Source organism: Rattus rattus, chromosome 17, assembly GCF_011064425.1.
Source record: "Rattus rattus isolate New Zealand chromosome 17, Rrattus_CSIRO_v1, whole genome shotgun sequence".
Classification (NCBI taxonomy): domain Eukaryota; kingdom Metazoa; phylum Chordata; class Mammalia; order Rodentia; family Muridae; genus Rattus; species Rattus rattus.
This window is the reverse complement of record NC_046170.1, coordinates 42,973,786-42,994,344: the sequence shown is the minus strand read 5'-3', so window position 1 is coordinate 42,994,344 and position 20,559 is coordinate 42,973,786. Positions and strand designations below refer to the sequence as shown.

Below are 20,559 nucleotides of genomic sequence, written 5' to 3'. Positions count from 1 at the left end.
CCTGGGCTGGTGGTCCTGGGTTCTATAAGAGAGCAAGCTGAGCAAGCCAGGGGAAGCAAGCCAGTAAGTAACATCCCTCCATGGCCTCTGCATCAGCTCCTGCTTCCTGACCTGTGTGAGTTCCAGTCCTGACTTCCTTTGGTGATGAACAGCAATGTGGAAGTGTAAGCTGAATAAACCCTTTCCTCCCCAACTTGCTTCTCAGTCATGATGTTTGTGTAGGAATAGGAACTCTGACAAAGACAGACTACATGGTGAGATTTATCTCAAAAATACAGAACAAAAAAGCCCAAACAAACGAAACCTCACAGGAAACACAAGGAAAGTAGCAGCTAACACTGAATGAAAAGCCAGTGGACTTAAGTCATAGGCTAAAAGACAGGAGTTGCGATGACATCAAAAAACCCAAATCCCCTCGTGTCTGCTACGGGAAGAGAAGAGACTGACCCTGTCGGAGTGCGAGTCTAAGCACACAACCCCTCTGAGGGCAGCTCAGCAGCAGGCAGGTCTCAGCGTCACGGGATGTGTGCAGGGTGCACAGAGATGACAGCCTAGGGCTGCACATAAGCCAGCACCTGGGCTAAATGACCAACCCTGGCATGTCACAGCACACAGAATGCCAACACCGAAAACCAGATGTGCAAGACAGGATGTTACAGAGCCAGTAGGATTCTCTCATGGTCACATAAAGCAAAGACTGGCATGTGCCCTGCAAGCTATAATCAATTACTAAAAATAACTTGGGGTGTGGTGACAGAGCGAGAGTCCAAGGTCAAATGACTAAACTGATTACATTTCTTAACAAGAAGCACTTGTTTACAATCAAGAAAAACCCTCACAAAACTTAAAAAGACAATGCTAGGGGCTGGAAAAGGACTCAGCTGTTAGAGCGCTTGCTGCCTTCACAGAAGGCCTGGCTTGGTTCCCACAACCCAGAGTGCTCCAAACTGTGTAAGCACAAATCCAGAAGACCTGACGCCCCCTCTGGCTTGTGCAGGTAATGCATGTCCATTTTCAGACAGGCAGCCACTTTAGGACTGCATTCATGAAGCACTCTATTTTTATATATTTTATCAGAACAAATGATTATAATAACTGATGAATAATACCTTTTTTAAAGGACAGTACTAAGCTAGACTTGATAGCATAAGCTTCTAACCATAACACTTGAGAGGCTGAGGTAGAAGGACAGAGAATTCAAGTCCTGGGTCAGAGACGACCCTGTCATAAACAGTCAAACAAAGATAAGGCTTCCTAGGCATTCTGACAGAGAAGCAGAGCACACACACGCACGCACGCATTCCTGAGGCAGGCTGCACCGCCATCCCTGTGGCATGACACCGACACTAACAACTATTAAGTCAGCGACCACAATGTCTTCGGCATCTCTGCAAATACGAGTACATCCTAGAGAGGAAGGTGAGGAGGACAGAGCCAGCTCCGGGAGTCGTGATGGCTGCACAAGCCTTTTCTCTGATCGTTTCGGACCTATTGCTAAGAGTCCTATCTGTTCACCATGGGTGTAAATATTTTCCCCCTATGAAGAACCCATGGCAAACTTTCTGCCTTGGTTTCCCTCAACACACTCTTCCGTCTAGAGTGTGAGAAAGACAGACAGAACTTGAAGAACACTAACTGAGCGGAACCTCACCTTTGCTCGCCCAGGACCGCTCGAGCACCAAAATATCTCTTCAGTTCGGTGTCTGGATTCAAGTGTCTGAGAGAAAAGAGTTTAGAAAGAAGAATTAAGTTCTTTTATAATAACTTGGCATTTTTATAAAGCCACATAAACCTAGCAGGGGGCTCGGCTGGAGCGGTGGTACCTGCCTGTCATCTCAGTGCTTAGAAGGCTGAGGAGGGAAGCAGCGGTCCCTGTCAGCTCTGAGCACTGAGACCCATTTTCAAGAAGCTGGAAACAGCTGTGGCAGGAACTACACTTTACTGAGTGTATGGAAGACCACAGATGGGTACTCACCCAAATGTGCAATGGGGCTCTACAGTTCAGGAATCCAAGTCAAGAAGTCCTCTGAAACACGGAGGAGTCCTTCCTCCTCCTCATGTCTTAGATGTTTGATAATGAGCTTATTTGTTTGTTTTGAGGAGGAATGTCTCACTCTGTAGCCCAGGCTGACCTTGAACTGGTGCCTGCGTCCACTGAGTGCTGGATTACAGGTGTAAAGCCCACGCCCAGGGGTTGGGGATTTAGCTCAGTGGTAGAGCGCTTGCCTAGGAAGCACAAGGCCCTGGGTTGGTCCCCAGCTCCGAAAAAAAACCAAACCAAAAAAAAAAAAAAAAAAGCCCACGCCCAGCTCTACACAGCTTGTGTTTTAAGGCACTGAGTGTGAAGCTGCTGTACAGGAGATGGGATCCAGGGTCTTCTGCCTGCTACCCCTGCGCTGCATCTCCACACCTTACCACTTTCCAAACAGTGCGTTTCTTTCTTTCTTGAGTTTCTCTTATGCAGCCCAGGCTGGCCCTGAACTCTCAACTCTCCTGTCTCTGCTTCACAAGTGCTGAGGCTGAGGGTTGCAGGTGTTTGCCACTAGACATGACTAAAAAGAGACAGCAAACTTTCTTCTGCTTTTGTCTGTTTTCTAAGACAGGGGTTTCTCTGTATATCCCTGGCTGTCCTGGAACTCACTCTGTAGACCAAGCTGACCTCGAACTCACAGAGATCTGCCTGCCTCTGTCTCCTGAGTGCCAGGATTAATGGTGTGCACCACAACAGCCTGGTCTGCCTTTCTTTAAATACTGTTTTCCTCTCGTGGAGTGAGGGTAGGGCTGTACCTGTGCTCCACATACAGGACGTGCTTCCTGGAGCTCAGTGGAGGGGGGCCTGGGTGGCTGAACCCACTGCTGTCTTCAATCCTCTCTAAGATGCGATCAATGTCTTCTAGTCCATTCTCCTAAAAGCCAGAAGAGCTCGTCAGTCACTGCGTTGGCCTTCACTGCCTGGATTCTAGGCGTGTACCACCGCGCCTGGCTCTGCCTTTACTGTCAGTGTTATACCACCAGTGACAGAATGATTGATTTTGAAAAAGAATGATTACACTGACTCACTTCCTGAAGGACATTATCATACGCTGCACACACATTCAGAAAGGAGACATGTTTCTCTGGAGAAACCCAGAAGAGCCGGAATCACAGACAGAGGCCTGCAAAGCCCAGGCCGAACACCACACGGTGTCTTCTGGAGGAGCTTGCTTCCTTGGTAAACTGAGTCATGACCCCTCACTGGCAGAAACAAAGCTATGACTTTTTTTTTCCAGAACTGACAGTAAGACATGGGGCATGAGGTAGCAAGAGGACTGCACCACCTGATGACGGCAGGTCCGCCCGCCATGGCTTCTACACTCACTGCCAAGTTCAGTCATCAGGATGAGACAAGGAACACTACACTCCAAACCTGGAGTGGGGTCTGACACCAGGGGCAAGGGGGCAAGCCAGACACAGGATCTCTAAGTGGTCCTCCCCTCCGTTCGCCTGACCTCTGAGCTACACCTCTGTGGGAAGCTATCAGAGAGCTCTTATATGGAAACCTTCTCTCAGGGCCAGCCTGAGGGGGCGGCAGGGAACAGCGAGGCTCAGGCTGAGGAACCAGGCCGTGTGACGACATACCGAGGATTCTCCTGTGCAGCTTTTCTTATTTTTCTGCTTCTTTTTCTTCTTTCGGAGTTTGCCACTTGCATTAGACTAATGGAAGAGACATTTTAATCAATGGAAAGAAATAAAATCATAAACATTAAGAACTACCCAGCAGCCAGGCCTGGTGGCGCACGCCTTTAATCCCAGCACTCAGGAGGCGGACAGAGGCAGATCTCTCTGAGTTTGAGGTCAGCCTGGTCTACATAGAGATCTCCAGGGTAGTGAGGGTTACACAGTGAGACCTGAATTTAAAAAAAAAAAAAAAAAAAAAAAATCAACAAAAAATAACAATAAAAATTTAATCTGGGCAGTGGTGGTGCATGCCTTTAATCCCGGCAGAGGCAAGTGATCTGAGTTTGAGGCCATCCGGGTCTACAGAGCAGCAAGTTCTTGGATAGCCAAGGCTACACAGAGAAACTCTGTCTCAAAAGCGCAAAGTAAATAAATAAACAAATAAATAAAATATACAGATACAAATGTAAGCAACCCCAATCCCCCCTGTGGCAGTCCCCATTCCTCCTACACTCTCAGTAGTAAGAGACACCTACCATGGCCCTCCCTCAATGTCTACCCCTCCTTATGTGCTTCGGGAGTCCTCCCTATAGGACTTCCCACAGCCTACAGTAGATGGCGCACAGGACCACCCAGCTACCTGGGCACTGGCATTCTGTCTTCATTTCGGCAACCTGCACTCTACAGACCCTGAAGATGGGACTCACTGGGCCAGGATGGCTCCTATGAGGCCTCTGCTCTCCCACAGGGCCTCCTGTAGCCAAGTCCTGTGAGCACTTGAGTGCCACCAGACTGCAAGTTTTCATCTGGTCCAGGCACTCCCCAAAGAGGCAGGAGGACACTCTGTAGGGCATCCTGAGCTACCTGGTCTGCAGATTCCTAAAGAAACCCATCCAGGTTCTTCAGGGCAACCAAACATTGATGAACTCAAACTCAGAAGAGGTCAGGAAACTGGTAGCACAGTGTGTGTGTGGCCAGCATCTTGGGGATCCCTCTGGTGTGCCTTACAGTTCCCCATCGCCACGTGACCGATCCTCTGTACCTGTTCCGAGGACCCTGCTTTGGCTGCAGCATCTCCATCCTGCTTGTTCTCTGGGTTTCCATGTTTAGCCCTTCCTTTGTTCCCTGATGACGCAGAGTCTGGCAGGGTACAGTCAGACCTCTCCCCATTTACCACAAGGTCATCCTCAAGGTCCTCAATGTTTATCTGGAAAAAAGGATGAGAAGGAGATGAAAGGAACTGAGCCCACAGTGCGGCGCACAGGGAAACTGCAGAGTCCCACAGTGCAGCGCAGAGAGACTCCGTCCAGCTGACAACAGAGAGGACCGTGAAAGGCTCCGAATGAGGTGGTGGAGGGCAGCAGCTGACCCAGGCAGCACTAGAGCACTTCTGAGCCTGTGATGAGCTCTGGCTGAGTCAGTGACTGAGGCTGTGCGTCACCTTTAGGCATGACAGGCAGAATCCCGTTTATTGAGTACCACAGGGCAACTTTAATTTGTCTTTATGTGTATAGGTGTCCTGCCTGCATACACGTTTGTGTCCCATGTATGTGTCTGGTGCCCAGAGACCTGAGGAGGGTGTCATAACCCAGGAATGGGAGAGCTGCAGGCTGCCATGTGGGTGATGGGAATCAAACCTGTGTTCTCTGGATGAGCGCCCAATGCTCTTGACTACAGAGCCAACTCCAGCTTCGATAAACTATTTTCAATTGTTTAGACTTCCCGACAAGGTACCACGATTCCTGTAAAGGACTCCTGTAAAGCGAATTTACTTTCTGCATCGGCAGAAGCCAGCAGAACTCTTCATTGTGAAGAGCGATTATGTATCCGGGCATAAGGGCAGAAGTGACCGAGACTGGAAACATCACAGATTTTCCCTCTTTCATTCTGAAAAACTCTTGCAAATAGAACGCTAACACACTCGCTCTTTCCTCACAGTAGTTCTCACTGTGCAAGCCTTGCTAAGGATAGCCCCTCCAGGGTGGAGGGGAGGGTGCTCCTGCAGACCTGGGTTTGAGTCCCAGGGCCTTAGACTCCTTCTAAGCTCCTTATGTACAGCTCCTTCTAAGGGATCAAGTGTGCTCTTCAAGCCCTCCCAGGCGCCAGGCACATGTCTATGCAGACAAAGCAAATCCACACACACAAAACTAATCATTAAAAAAATAAATAACACACCCGTCACTACCCTCCTATCCAAATGGAGGCCTGGCCTTCGCTCTGGCCTCCGAGTAGTTAAATCTAAGGCTCTGATAATTTCCCAAAGCAATGTATTCTCTACTGGGGCTTCGATCCCCACAGACCAGAGCATATACAGGGGTCGTGAGGCCAAGTCAGATGACAGCAACAAGATCTAAGGTGGGCATCCAAAGGCAGTAACTCAACCTCCTGAAGTACTGCAGATCCAGGGCAGCCATGGGAGTTGTTATTAAAGCCCCTTTTAGTGAACTCCACCAACACACTGTGTACAAAGCTCAACCTGTAACCCCTGGGGCCAAAAACAAAACAAAAACCTCAACACGGACACAAGGCTGGGAATGCCCTACACACATTGTCAATGCGTGAGAAGTGTCACAGTGAGAGGTCACCTGTACACAACAGTGCAGGCACGGCTCTGGGACTTTACTCTGTAAATGTTCCCTGGTGTAATCTCTAAGAACAAAGTAAATTTTGTATTTCTCACAAATTACTGTGCTTGGAAGGTGGCCCCGAGCACCCCTACAGTTGGAACGAATGTCAGAAGGGCAGTCGTGTGATGTCCCCCATACTCTGCAGCTGGGAGAATCCTGCTCATGCAGGTTTGGATGAGGTGAGGGACTGCTTTACACACTGTTCTTGTACAATAAAACCACTGCGGTGTGCAAAAGTGCTGGTTAACTCTCGGTTAGTTTGGGTTTTGTTGAGACTGGGTTTCTCTGTGCAGCTCTGGCTGTCCTGGAGCTATCTCTGTAGATCAGGCTGGCCTCAAACCCAGAGATCCATCTGCTTCTGGCTCTGCTGGGATTAAAGGCAAGTGTCACCACTCCCAGCTCCAACTTTTTTTTTGTTGTTGTTAAAAAATTATTTATAGGGTTGGGGATTTAGCTCAGTGGTAGAGCGCTCAGTGGTAGAGTGGTAGACCCCGGGTTCAGTCCCCAACTCCGAAAAAAAGAAAAAAAAATTATTTTTATGCATGAGTACACTGTAGCTGTCTTCAGACACACCAGGAGAGGGCATCAGATCCCATTACAGATGGTTGTGAGCCACCATGTGGTTGCTGGGAATTGAACTCTGGACCTCTGGAAGAGCAGTCAGTCCTCTTAACCTCTGAGCCATCTCTCCAGCCCCAGTCAGTGCTCTTAACCATTGAGCCATCTCCTCAGACCATCCAATTAATTAATTAATTAATTAATTATGACAATATAACTACATACTCAAGGCTGGCCTTGAACTCACATCAATCCTCCTACATTAGCCTCCATGTGCCACCACACCCAACTCTGAATCAATTTTTTAAAATATACAAGTAATACAAATATATATTGTAAATATTATATATTATAAATATATTAGTAATCTATTCAAATTACTATATATAAATTTATATTATAACAAACATACATATAAATTTATGATATAGATATGATATATATTTCTATTACTAATATATTTTTATTACTTATATATTTATGTAAAGTATGTATTTTATTACATTATTAAATACATTTATTTATTTATATATTTTATATGTACTTACTTTATATTATACTTCCATGAATATTTCATATTCTTATATATTTACATTAGCATATATTTCTATATACTATATGTATTATATATATCAGTCTATATATAGTATAAATATGTTTTTATTTTGGTTTTCTTGGAGAGAGCATCTCTGCATGTAGCCCTGGCTGTCCTAGACCGTACCATGTAGACTAGTTTAGCCTCAACTCACAGAGATCTGCCTACCCCTGTGTGTGCCACCATGCCCAGGAGACCATGTCACGTAAACAAACAGGAAAGTAAGGCCTTCCTGAGACCCTGGGTTCAACCCCCACCCCTGCAAAACGAACACAATATATTACTTACTATTCAGCAGTTCGACAGAACAAACAATAAACCCTCGGAACTGAATGAATCTCAAAGGTATATTCTGCGCAAGGCGCCAGGCCTGAGTGAGCATATGCCAGATGTGGAAGGCACGGACAGTTTGCACAGTTGGGAATGTCAAATTCCTACTCCATGTGCTTTATTATATAACTTCAATAAGTTGATTTTTTTTTTTTTTGAGACAGGGTCTCAGTATGTCACCCTGGTTGGCCTAGAACTTGATATGTAGGCCGAGATGTCCTTTAACTCAGGAATCCTCCTTAGTGCAGGGTCCAAGGTGTAAGCTGTCACGTCTAGCAATAGACGGACTTTTAAAGTCTTCTGACTGAAATGGTCCAGTCGAGTTCTAATGCAGTCAGGCGTGGCCCTAGGCCATCTTTATCCGCTTCCTCCCTCATCAGCCCCTAAGTATCAAACAAACCGCTTGTGGTCACGTGTCTCCAGAGCTCTTCAGTCCCCTCGGTTTCCAACTGCACACATCGACATTGTTGAGTGCTGATCACATGCCCAGCACATGCTACAGGCTGAGCCATTTCTCCAGCCCCATATTTCCTCTGTGTGTGTGTGTGTGTGTGTTTGAAAATTAAACCTAGCTGGGAGGCGTGGTCTTCATATGGCCCCATGAATTAGCAGGAACATCCCCCACACTTTCATTCAGTGTCCTGGGACAGCCAGGACAGGCGGCTCTGACTCCACACCCTTGTACAGGATAAGGCAAGTTTTATTTTATTTTGAAACAGGGTTTTTCTGTGTAGCCCTGGCTGTGCTAGAACTCTCTCTGTAGACCAGCCACAGTGGCCTTGAACTAAGAGAGATCTTCCCGCCTCTGGGATTAAAGGTGTGCACCACCACTGCCTGAGTACTAATTTTTTTTAAAATTAAAATCAGCACAGGTAAACGTGCATCCTGGGCGCCAGACACTGTCCTGAGGGGCGGCGACACATCAGCGAGCAGCAAGCCTCTGTGTCTAGCAGTGGGAGACGATTGGCACACACAGGAGAGCAGCAGTGCGGCTGCTGGGAGCTGCCAGGGGAAGGGGAAGGTGAACGGGGTTGGCTGTAAATCTAGGTGGATGCTGTCTTAGTCAGGGTTTCTAATCCTGCACAAGCATCACGACCAAGAAGCAGGTTGGGGAGGAAAGGGTTTATTCAGCTCACACTTCCACATTGCTGTTCATTACCAAAGGAAGTCAGGACTGGAACTCAAGCAGGTCAGGAGGCAGGAGCTGATGCAGAGGCCATGGAGGGATGTTACTTACTGGCTTGCTTCCCCTGGCTTGCTCAGCTTTCTTTCTTTCTTTCTTTCTTTCTTTTTTTTAAAGATTTATTTATTTATTTTGTATATGAGTCCACTGTAGCTGTCTTCAGACACACCAGAAGAGGGCATTGGATCCCATTACAGGTGGTTGTGAGCCACCATGTGGTTGCTGGGATTTGAACTCAGGACCTCTGGAAGAGCAGTCAGTGCTCTTAACCACTGAGCCATCTCTCAGCCCTCAGCTTGCTTTCTTATAGAACCCAGGACCACCAGCCCAGGGATGACACCACTCATTGTGGCTGGGCCCTCCCTCCTTGATCACTAATTGAGAAAATGCCTTACAGCTGGGTCTCATGGAGGCATTTCCTCAGCTGAGGCTCCTTTCTCTGTGATAACTCCAGCTTGGGTCAAGTTGACACACAGAACCAGTCAGTGCAGATGCTAAGAGCAGACACACCTGGGGTCATACCTAATGCCCATGGGATGGGGGAGGAAGACTCATCTTAGTGTCTCAGCATGGGGACTGCAGCCAGAGGGGAGGCAAAGGGAGGACAGGATGGCTCAAACGATGAGCAAAAAAGGCAAGGCGGGGAGCGCTGTCTTAGCAGGTTGCACAAACCTTGCTCCCGACATCGCTGTGAACTCGGGACAGACTGCGCTACGGACCGCAGCAGTGCTGAAGGCTCCCTGTGCCCGGAGGCAGATAAAGGGGTCTCACTCCACCCCAGCACTGTACAGATTCGAGGCACTGTTAGAATCTCCAACTTCCTCGCATTCTGATGTTAGTTTCCTGTAACTAAGCAATGATTTGAGGGGACGGAGCATTTTGGTTCTCTAACTGTTGGGCAATTGTTGGGACTCTTCTTCAGGTGCCTTGAGGAAGAGAACCATCTGCCAAACCATAAGCCAGACGGCCCATAGTCAGCATTGCTTTGAACATCCCCGAGACCTTGAGGAAACATACGCCATGATCACAGAGGACTGCTCGCGCTGAAAGGTGCAGTCTCAGAAATACCGCTTCCCTTCCTATCGGCCTTCGGCTGCCATGAGCCTTGGTTTTGATTTGTAGCTAATTCCAAACCCCAGTCCTCTGGAGAGGCAGCAAGGGCTCTCCACCACTGGGTTGCATCTCCAGCCCCCCTGCTTGCCTACTTCAGCAGTGTGAGCAAAGAAGTGGCCGAGCGGTCAGCAGCCAGGGCCCCAAAGGCGGCAAGACAGCTAGCTGCTGCTTGACAACCAAAGAGAGGCAACTGACCAGTATGGGACAGGACAGAGGGCAGAAGCAGACAGGAGCTGAGGCTAAAGGTAAAAGCTGCTAAGAGCCAGGGACGGCAAAGTCGAGGACAGCTGTGACATCTGTAGACCAATGGTATCGGATACCTAAGGTCTGAGAGCTAACACCACCCGCTGTCAGGGGAGGAATCCCAATACCAAGGAAGATTTGTGCAAGGGTGAATGATGTGATGTCTGGGCTCTGCTTTGAAACCACCTTTTAGGGAACAGGCAGTAAAATTATATTAATGGGCACATATGGGTTTTTTTGTATTTCCCTATTTTTTTTAAAGATTTATTTATTTTATGTATGCGAGTACACTGTCTGCTGTCTTCAGACAATACTAGAAGAGGACATCAGGTCCCATTACAGATGGTTGTGAGCCACCATGTGGTTGCTGGGAATTGAACTCAGGACCTCTGGAAGAGCAGTCAGTGCTCTTAACCACTGAGCCATCTGTCCAGCTCCATATTTCCTTTGTGTGTGTGTGTGTGTGTGTGTGTGTGTGTGTGTGTGTGTGTGTGTGTGTGTGTGTGTGTTTGAAAACTAAACCTAGCTGGAAGGTGGTGGCACACTCCTTCGATCCCAGCACTCAGGAGGCAGAAGCAGGTGAATCTCTGAGTTTGAGACGAAGCATCTCAAAGCAGTCTACAGAGTGGGTTCAAGGACAGTCAGGGCTACATAGAGAAAGCCTATCTCGAAAAAGAAATAATGACAAGCAAAACCTAATAAATCAGTTACAATGAAGGGATAAGAAATAGTAGGAATGGGGGTGACTTTCAGGCTGAAAGTCAGAGGAGGTAGGAGAGTTCTGACTGTACCAGGGAGCGACTTATTTCAACACTGCCAATCTCTGACCCAAACTTCCAAAGCGTCTGTGACATTTCCCACACTCTTCTTTATCTTGGCTAGGAACTTTTAAACCTGCTGATAAATAGCAGGGGACAACTGGGGTTGTGTTGTCTAGGGCGGTGCTATAGTAGGGGAGACATGGTCTCCTATCTGCGACTTGAGGACACCTCACTGCATCAGACACATTACAAGTTTTAACTCACTCGAAAATGATCACTGACACCTTACCATATGTGCACGCTGGAGATACAAAACGAGCAAAACATATTTACCTGCCCACACGTGAAGTCTAGATCCTAATTCACACACATATGAAACTGCAGACCCAGATCAGTCAGATGTAAGGAAAAAAACGGGACTCAGGAGGACTACACGTTTTTCTGCTGCCAGGAATGCGCTAGGTACAACGAGCTGGGACCCACAGAGGTATAACTAGCTGGGACACACAGAAATAACTGTGACGAATAAGCCCGAAATGTTTGCAAACGAGCTAGAATAGAGAGACCTCCCCTCGGGTCGCAGATAGGAAACCATGACTATACTATAGCACTGCCCTAGATACCACGACCCTATTCAGTGAAGCCCAGACCCAACTGAACCCCACCTCCCACTCACCGCCCCTAGTGGGCCCTCCCCTTAGCTGTCTCCGAAGTCACGCCACGCCCACCCTGACGTCACGGTCCTGTATTGCCCCTACGTCACATCGGGTCGCTAGACCCTGCCCTGAGACACGCCCTATACTGCAGCAAAGTCCTGTCACTCAGCCCCTTGACAGCAACTCCCAGCTAGATCTAGGATGGGGAACGCCGCCCCTTGACAGCTCCGGGACTTGCAATTCAGCACGGCCTCATCACCCCACCCACCCAGCCGAAGGCCCGCCTCCCCCGATGCGGCGCAATTATTCTCTCCGCCCACCGACTGCAGTCCAGACCCAACTTTATGCCCCTTCGCATGACGTCATGCCCCCTACCATCCCCCTCTGGTTGCCCAGCTCCTCACCAGCTCGAACCGGTTGTTGACACGGACTCCTTCCTTCCCTGCACCCCCGGTGCGCCGGCCACCCAGCCCCGGTTTTGGTCCCTCTTCCTCTGCGTCATCGTCATCAAGGAGGACAAACTGCAGGGCGTCGGGCCCTAGGGGTTCCTGGCCGCGCTGTTCCCCCCTCAGTCTCCGGAGGGCCCGGCGCGACATAGGACCCGACAACCAGATGTAGGCAGAGGGACGAGGAAGAGCAGCAGAGTGGCGGCGCCTGCGCACTTGCGGCGCGCTGGCGCAAGGCTGGCGTGTCGCGTTTGCGCGCCGCGGCTCTCCGGAACTTCCTCCCGATCCCGGGAGGAGTCGTGGAAGGTGCGAGGATGGCCCAGGGAGTTCTCGCGAGAGTCGGGCCCTGGCGGCGGCTGGAGTGCGGCACTTCAGCTTTCGAGGTGTATGGGTTGCGTTAAGCTGGCTGTGCGGCGGATGGCAACGCGCAGGCTCAGAACGCTGCACGCCACGGACGAGAATCCCCGGGCGAGCGAGCGAGCGGGCGGGCGGGCGAGCGGGCGAGCCGGCGGGCAGGAGGGCGGGGCAGGTGAGGCAGTGAGAGCAGGTGCGCTCGCCGCAAGGCACGTGCGCAAAGATTTCTGCTGTGATAGGAGCGAGGGACCCAGTCCCCAGCCCATCTCTGTGTAGCCTACCCATTCGACCTGCCCGATGATCCCCACCTCCACGGTGCTACTAGACTGCAAAGGGACAGTTTTCGCCTTAATAGAAACAGTCTAACATCTTCAAGACTGAATATCTGTTCTCCAAGGTGTTCCGGGTTGCTTTTTTATTGTCGCGAACGCAACAGGGACTACCATGTTAACATTGGGTGATCAGGAGCTATCTAGGTGTGGATCCATGGTCTGAAGTCGAGGCGGCAGTCCTTCCTACGTGTGTTCTAATTAGGGAAGATTTTCACAATGAGGACACAGGGACACTCTGCACAGATCCTTTCTTTTTCCATGTTTTTTGTTTGGTTGGTTTTGGTTTTCGAGACAGGGTTTCTCTGTGTAGTCCTGGCTGTCCTGGCACTCGCCTTGTTGTAGACCAGTAGACCAGGCTGGCCTCTGCCTCTCAAGTGCTAGACTAAAGGTGTGTGCGACCACACCTTTTTTTTAATAAAACAACACCCCCCCCCCAAAAAAAATCTTGCTGTGTAACCCTGGCTGCCCTTGAAGCTTACACAAATCCTCTGTTTCTGAAGGGCTGGAATTACAGAGCTATTCCAAGTCCAGGCCCCATTTTTTTTTTTTTATAGTTTTTCCTAGACAAGCCAGGATTGAGTACCTCCAAAGTAAAATGGTGTTGGGTTGAACCTTTTCCCAATTTGAGAGCAGGAGAGGGCTGTGTGGGTGTGGAGAGAGCTAGGCCAGTCACCACTCTAAATTCCAACTTCATTTTGGGAGACAGATGTCCTTTTACAGGTGAAGACTGAAGGAGTTAAGTACCCCAGAGAGAACCTGGCCTTGAATTCATGTGACTCCCAAAGTCCACCCAAGTAGGCAGTTGGCGAGGACAGAGAAGGCGGGCAGGGCAGCATCCCTTAATTCCAGCTCTGGTGTGAGTCCACTCACTGTCCGTGTGCTCCTCTCCAGCCGGCCTCTCCCAGGAGCCTTGGTTCCTCCCTTGGGTTGATGATGAGCTCTCTGCCTATGCTATGCTAGATTCCTTAGGTACTTCAAAGCCACTGACCCACAGCTGCTGTCTCAAGGTGCCCCCGGCAGCCCTCTTCCCTGCTTCTAGTCAATGTTAGAAGTTGTAGCTTCTTCCACACCAGGCTCAAAACACCACCCTGACTGATCAGGACCAGGCTGGCTTCTGTGTCCTCCATGAACACGTGCTGTGGCCAGCGTACACAGGCCTTACCTATGAATAAAACGGGAGGTCTCAGTCTGGAACTGCTTCTCCTGAGGCAGAGGTCATGGATCCTGAAGGATGGAGTTGGTCTTCCCTGAACTGCTGCAGATCTGGGCCTTATGGGAATCTCAGCTCTAAACCACTGTATTTGGCATCATTTCTGATAGAAGAGGCTGAGGAAAGTTCGGTGGGCTGACACACAACCAACCTACAGGCTGCCCCCCTGCCTAAGCAGCCTCGGGAAGTGGTTATAGGGCACTGTATAACACAGGCATTGCCCCTCAGCTTGGCGAGGTGTTTCCCAGGATGTGAGTTTATGGCTTTCATTTGTGTTGTGTGAGGATCAGAACTGGCGACGCCGTGCTTGGAGTGTGAGCTGGATATGTGGCTGCGTTTGAGTCTGTAGATCAACGATTGTACTTAGTTCTGGGAGCAGCTGTCCATGAGGGCACTACACAACCATGAGGGGTTTCTTGTTCGAGAGTTCACTTTGTAGCTCAGATGTCTGTAGCTTGCTCTGTAGCCCAGGCTGGCCTCAAACTAGTGATCTTCCTGATGCTAATTCCCAAGTGCTGGCCTCACAACTGTGAGCCTCCACACTTGGTCAAACGTGAGTGTTGTTGTCATTGCTGGCTGAGTGACAGTGAGATTCCTGACCTTCTCTGCCTGTTCTTTTAAAACAAAACGAAGGGCCAGAGAGATTGCTCAGTGGCTAGAGTGCTTGCTGCAGTCCAAGCAAAGGAACTGGGTTCAGCTCGTAGCACCCACGTGTGACCCACAACTGCCTGCAGCTCCAGTTTGATAGCTTCCATGGGCTCCTGTACGTATGTAGTTTATATATAAATTAATGTAAGCAAATGTAACAGAAGCAAGGATATCTTGTAAAATTCAAAAATGTCAAATAAAATACAAAGGCAGTCTGTGAGGTGCTCAAGTGAGTGAGTGCTGGAAGCTAGCCGCTTTTATTGGGTGTTCTAATTTCAAAGATAACTTCCACAGACCCGTCTGTCTGTCTGTCTGTCGTAGTCATGAGCCCTTGGTGCCTCCTCTAGTCCTAAGCGGGCTGTTAGAGGCTGGACTCAGCCTGCAGGCCTCGGTTAGCAGGCTTCAGAGGAAGTTGTCATGTTCTGAGATAAGCAATCAAGCCTCTTTGCCTTACTGAGCCTTTCTTCCCTAATCTGTAAGGTGGGGTGAGACAGGCTTGCCCTGGAGTCCACGAGGTGCTGCCTCCGGGCTTAAAGAAGGTGACATCACCGTCATTGGCAAGCAGCCGTGCTAACCTACAGAACACATTGGCCTGCAACCACGGCAGGGAAATAGCACGGTATGCAAGCCTGTGGTAATGGCTGTAGGGTTATCACCGTTCCCTGATAGGAAGCACGTCACCAAGCCCTCACAGGAGATTCCATTCACCCCAGATGCACCATGGTCTTGGTATAGGAAGTAGAAAATTGGCTGGGGGTGTGAATTACAGGGATGTAGTTTTCATGGGTGACAGCCCATGCTGGGATGGTGCTTCAAGGTCATGTGACTACCTGAGAGTCACTTATGTTCCCATAAGTAACCACTTGCTGTAGTACTGTAATCTCAGTAAACTGATTGGTTCAACGAGCTGGACTTGAGTGGAATCATTTCTTTGGTCTATCAGTGCCGTATCTGGATGCTTGTTCATACCTCCCTAGGAAAAGTCACAATGCTAGCAAGAGACCAAGAGCAAGCTTGACTTGGGGGCACCTGGGCTTCTTCCCAGCAGAATGCCACATGCTCAGAGGCCTCCCTGGTGCCTGCTGGCTTGAGCTCCTAGTCCTGGTAGATCCGGTCCACCCAGGGAGGAGAGGCTGCCCCACACTCACTGCTGAAGAGAACCAAGGTAAGGGGCCAGGAAAGCTGACTCCTGAGACCACAGTCCCCTGCCCTCCCTCCATCCCCAACCCCTCCCCTCTTTCCAAGGACTCCTGAGAGGAAAGGGAGCTGGAGTAAGCTTGGCCCTGAATGAACTGTAGGGAACGAGACAATGTATATAAATATAGGCCATATATATATTATAAATGTATCTATATATGTATATATGTACATGCGCGAGGGGGGGCTGATGGCAGCTGTGTTCCAGTGTGGGGTGCAGGGAGGCCATCAAACAGTCATTGGAAGTTGAGAGTCCTGGTGTTGGGGACATAGAGGGACTGCGTCTGGCGGCTGCGCCGTGGCGTGGCATTGAGGACATCCACGCTCTTGCGGCTGGAGCACACTACGTCAGCCACAAAGCTGGTGCAGTCACTGCAGACGTCCTTGAGGACACAGCCGTGGGCATAGATGTGGGGGAACTCCTCCTCCACGCTCCGCCACTTCGGTCCCTGCAGGCATCTAGATCGGAGAGATGCCAGGAAAGAACCCATGAGAGGGGAGAAGCCTATGGGGCTAGGATCTCCCAGAGGGAGGCCTTGTCCTGCCACCTCAGAATCCCAAACCTCGATTTTCATGTCCACAGCCACCCCTGCAAGCTGCAACCGCCTCTTCTCTCCTTCCTCATCCACAGGAATCTTAGTGAACACACCTGGCAATCAACGTGCACCCCTACAAAGGCCCTTCCTCGACGGGCATGGAGGTGCCGAGCCCAGACCCCCAAACTCAGTTCCCTCCACTCTGCCTCTAGAGCCAAATGGTGTGGGAAAATCCTCACAGGTCCGTGGGAACCTGCCCCAGTTCCCCAGTTACTTTCAATGCTTCACCACCACAGGATACCAGCCGCAAGGCAACGGAACGTACTGGAAGGCGTCTCTCCTCAGTGCTGGCGTGGCTTTGGTAGTTGGCACCCTCTGGAGACTCTCGAAACCAAGTGTGTACACAGGGATGTGTCCATGCTTCTTGGAAGGCATCTTCATCTGCAACACAGGGAAGGGACAAGGTTCCTCAGCAGCCACTCAGGCACACTGTCCTGGGGACTAGACACTGAAAGGTTCAGGCGCTCTCTATACTCTTACGTGAAGACCCAGCATGGGTAACATTTTAGGGTCAGGAGGAACTGTATCTTTTTTTTTTTTTTTTTGGGAACATTATATTTATACCACAAAGGGTATAATTTTAGGTTCTGCATGCAACCAATATTTTACATCAACAAAGATGGAGTGTTCCTGTGGTCCAGGAACAGATTATATGGACTTTTTAGAAATGTAGGTTCCGCCAGAGAGATGGCTCAGCAGTTAAGAGCACTGACTGCTCTTCCAGAGGTCCTGAGTTCAATTCCCAACAACCACATGGTGGCTCACAACCATCTGTAATGAGATCTGATGCCCTCTTCTGGTGTGTCTGAAGACAGCTAACAGTGTGCTCATAAATATGTAATAAATCTTTTTAAAAAAGAAAGAAATATAGGTTCCTCTCTCTGAGCTAAGGAGGTACACTTCCAAGAGTTTCTGTCTGTTTCCTCTGAGTAGAAGCATCTAAGTGCAGCCTGGCCTTACTGAAGAGGGTTTAGAAGGGAGAGAGAGACTGCGCCTCCAGCCCAGTCACAGGATGCCTAATGTTTTACTTATTTATGTTTCTTTTCTGCGTATGGGTGTCCTGCCTGCATCTCTGTCTATGCTCTATGTGCACACAGGGCCACTGGAAGACAGAAGAGGGTGTCGGATCTTCTGGAACTAGAGTTACAAACTTGTTAGCTGTCATGTGAGTTCTGGGGACCAAGTCCAGGTCCTCTGTAACAGCAGCAAGTGCTTCTACTCTCTGAGCCATCTCTCCAGCACCTTAACAAGTGTTAAGACTACTTATGAGGACTGGGCAAGGTGGTGTACACCTATAATCACAGCACTCAAGAGACAGAGCCAGGCATATTTCTAAGTTCAAAGCCAGCTTGGTCTACATAGCCAGTACCAGGCCAGCCAGTGCTATACACAGGAAGACTTTGTCTCAAAAAGTCTAAAATAAAATAAATGCTACCTATAAAGATTTTAAGAAATTGTAGTGTTTCTTGGCCAGGCATAGCAAGTTCCAGCTCAGCCAGAGTTCCATAGTGAGACCCTGCCTAAAAGACACACCTTGCCTGAAATCCAGCGCTTGGGAGGCAGAGACAGGAGGAAGTGGAGTTCAAAGTCCTCCTCAGATAGAGAGAGAGTTTATGAGAGACTATCTTACAATCAAAACAAGCAAGCGCAGTAGTTGCAGGCTTGGGTAGAGCAAGAGCAGATTCCTTCTTAGAAGAGAATGGAGGAAGGGCCTCATGGGGGTGGGGGGAGCGGGGTTTGCCCAACACATCCAATTGGAAACAGCAGTGCCCCATCCTACCTCACCAAGTCCCAAAAGGTTCCCCCAAATCCTCACCTTTACGCTACAGGAAGTGCACACGGCTCTGGAAGGGACAGAGAAAAACACTGTTAGTGGTAAGGAAGTGTAGGGAGGAAAGATGTCCTTCTCCCCTCATATCTGAGTCAACCATCATCACTTCAGCCAGATCCCAGTCACTGGGTACTTTCCTTTCATCCTCCCCCATCTCTCTGGGATATTCATTTACCTCCGCCCCATCCCTTGGGAATATCTGGCCTCAACTATTTCTGGTGCCTTTCACCACAGAAGCACCATACAATGTCCAGTTTTATACAGCAATTAGTATTTTAAAATTTCCCATATCCAACTTCAGAGGTAAACGCCTGCCTGGCACGGTGACATGGACCTTTGTCTCCGGAACTGAGGCAAGAGGACTGTGGGTTGGAGGCTATCCTGAGCTACACAGTGAGGCCCTGTCTCATTAAAAAGATAACAAATTCCTTCTTGTAAAAACTCAACCCTAAATTTAGAGGACCATTCTGTAGAGACCCAGCCTTCAGACGGCTTTAGGCACATGCCAATAAAGCAAACACAATTGCCGACAATGAGGTGTACAAACTGTCCTACAAATATACCACCCGCTCTTCACCGTATTAATGAAGGTGGCCAAAATTCCTCTTCTAAAACAATGGGCCATGTTCCTGGGGGGAATGCCCTATAATTCATTTCCCATTGATAAATCCTTAGGTTGGGGCTGGGAGTGTGGCTCAATAGGAGAGTACACGCTTACTATAAGCTCTCGTCCTAGGTTAAATATCCAGACTGACGATGGGGTGGGGGAATTCCTGGGTCAACCTAATTTTACTTCATTGTAGTCACAGCACATATTTTGTATGACTTGAGTATTGCAGGGTTTTGGGTTTGGGTTTTGTTCTCAGTTTTTTTTTTTTTTTTTTTAGACAGGGTTTCTCTGTGTATCCCTGACTGTCCTAGAACTCACTTTGTAGACCAAGCTGGCCTTGAACTCAGAGATACACTGCCTCTGCCTCCCAAGTGCTGGGGTTTAAGGTGTGAGCCACCACCACCCAGCTACAAGCTTTAACGATTTATGTGTTTAATTTTACGTCTACAAGTGTTTTGCCTACATGTGTGCATGTGGACCGCACATTCACCCGGTGTCGGTAGAGGTCAGAGGAGGCCATCAGATCCCTTGGAACTGGAGTTCTGAAGGGTTGTGAGCCACTGTGTAGGTACTGGACTCCAAACCAGGGTCCTCTAAGAGCAGCAAGTACCCTTAACTGCTGAGCCCTCTCTCCAGTACCCACACTTACCTAAAGACAGGGTCTCAAGCAGTGCGTAGAGGCCTCAAACTCAGTGTATAGCCAAGAATGACCTTGAATTCCTGACCCTCCTTCCTCTACCTCCCAAGTCCCGAGGGTGCACATATGCATCACCGAGCTCAGCTTGAACGAAACGCTGAGACTTATTTTGTGGTCCAAGGTAATAACCTTGGTAAATGTCACACGTACAGTCCACAAAAATGTGCACTCAGCTGCTGTGGGGCAAGACATTTTCAAGCACACACTGTCCAAATCTCCTGTTTCCTTCCGCTTCTGTCTGCTGGTTTTATTGATTATGGAGTGAGAAGCGCTTAGATGACTAAGTACGAATGTTGCAGTCCCATTATTTTTGCTGCTTGTGCTTGGAACCTGTTATGATTATTAATGATAGAGATTGTGGTCCTTTCTTAGGGGATGAACTGCTTTATCACTAGTCTTGGCTCTAAAATCTACTCTCTTCATTGTCTTGGTTTTTTGGAGACAGGATTTGGTCTCAAATTCTTGCCAGTCTTCTGTCCCAGATTCCTGAGTTCCAGGGTTACAGTTACGCGCCCTAAACCTTGGCTCTGGGTCTTGCTCTTTTGTTCAAACTCAGAAACTGTACAACTCAGGCATGTCCAGACTTTTTAAAAAAAATGTTAAACTTTATTTTTATTGTATAAGCATGGGTGTTTGCCTGCATGTGTGTCTGTGCACAACATACAGAGCTTGCAGAGGTCAGATGATGCCCTGGGACAGCTGCTAGTGGCCTTGTGAGAGCTGGGAATCAAACCCAGATCCTCTGCAAAAAGCAGTGTGAGCTCTTAATTGCTGACACATCTCTCCAGCTCGCATGTTCAACCTATCAACGTTGTCATCTATAAAGCTTGCACTTCAGTTACTTTGTAATGTAATTTACAGTTTTTGTGTTGGATTACATTCATAACTATCCTCCACAACATGCCAGTATAGTCT

General features: G+C 48.9%; 2 protein-coding genes across 7 annotated transcripts in view; both read right to left on the bottom strand.

The window, feature by feature from the left end:
• Positions 1-12,623, bottom strand: part of Tcf25 (transcription factor 25) — a 31,498-nt gene extending 18,875 nt beyond the window's left edge. For 5 of the 6 annotated variants that reach the window (XM_032887394.1, XM_032887395.1, XM_032887397.1 and 2 more), the window contains exons 1-5: positions 12,128-12,623; positions 4,700-4,864; positions 3,619-3,693; positions 2,788-2,906; positions 1,652-1,717 (exon numbers count right to left, since the gene is read on the bottom strand). In XM_032887394.1, the coding sequence (XP_032743285.1) occupies positions 1,652-1,717; positions 2,788-2,906; positions 3,619-3,693; positions 4,700-4,864; positions 12,128-12,319 (617 nt within the window). In that variant the 5' untranslated portion in view covers positions 12,320-12,623. The remainder of the gene's footprint in view (positions 1-1,651; positions 1,718-2,787; positions 2,907-3,618; positions 3,694-4,699; positions 4,865-12,127) is intronic. The other variant, XM_032887396.1, reaches the window with a different exon arrangement.
• A 3,402-nt stretch (positions 12,624-16,025) lies between these two features.
• Positions 16,026-20,559, bottom strand: part of Spire2 (spire type actin nucleation factor 2) — a 36,097-nt gene continuing 31,563 nt past the window's right edge. Inside the window, 3 exon segments of the mRNA XM_032887640.1 lie at positions 16,026-16,369; positions 16,772-16,887; positions 18,323-18,350. Of these exon segments, the coding sequence (XP_032743531.1) occupies positions 16,147-16,369; positions 16,772-16,887; positions 18,323-18,350 (367 nt within the window). The 3' untranslated portion in view covers positions 16,026-16,146.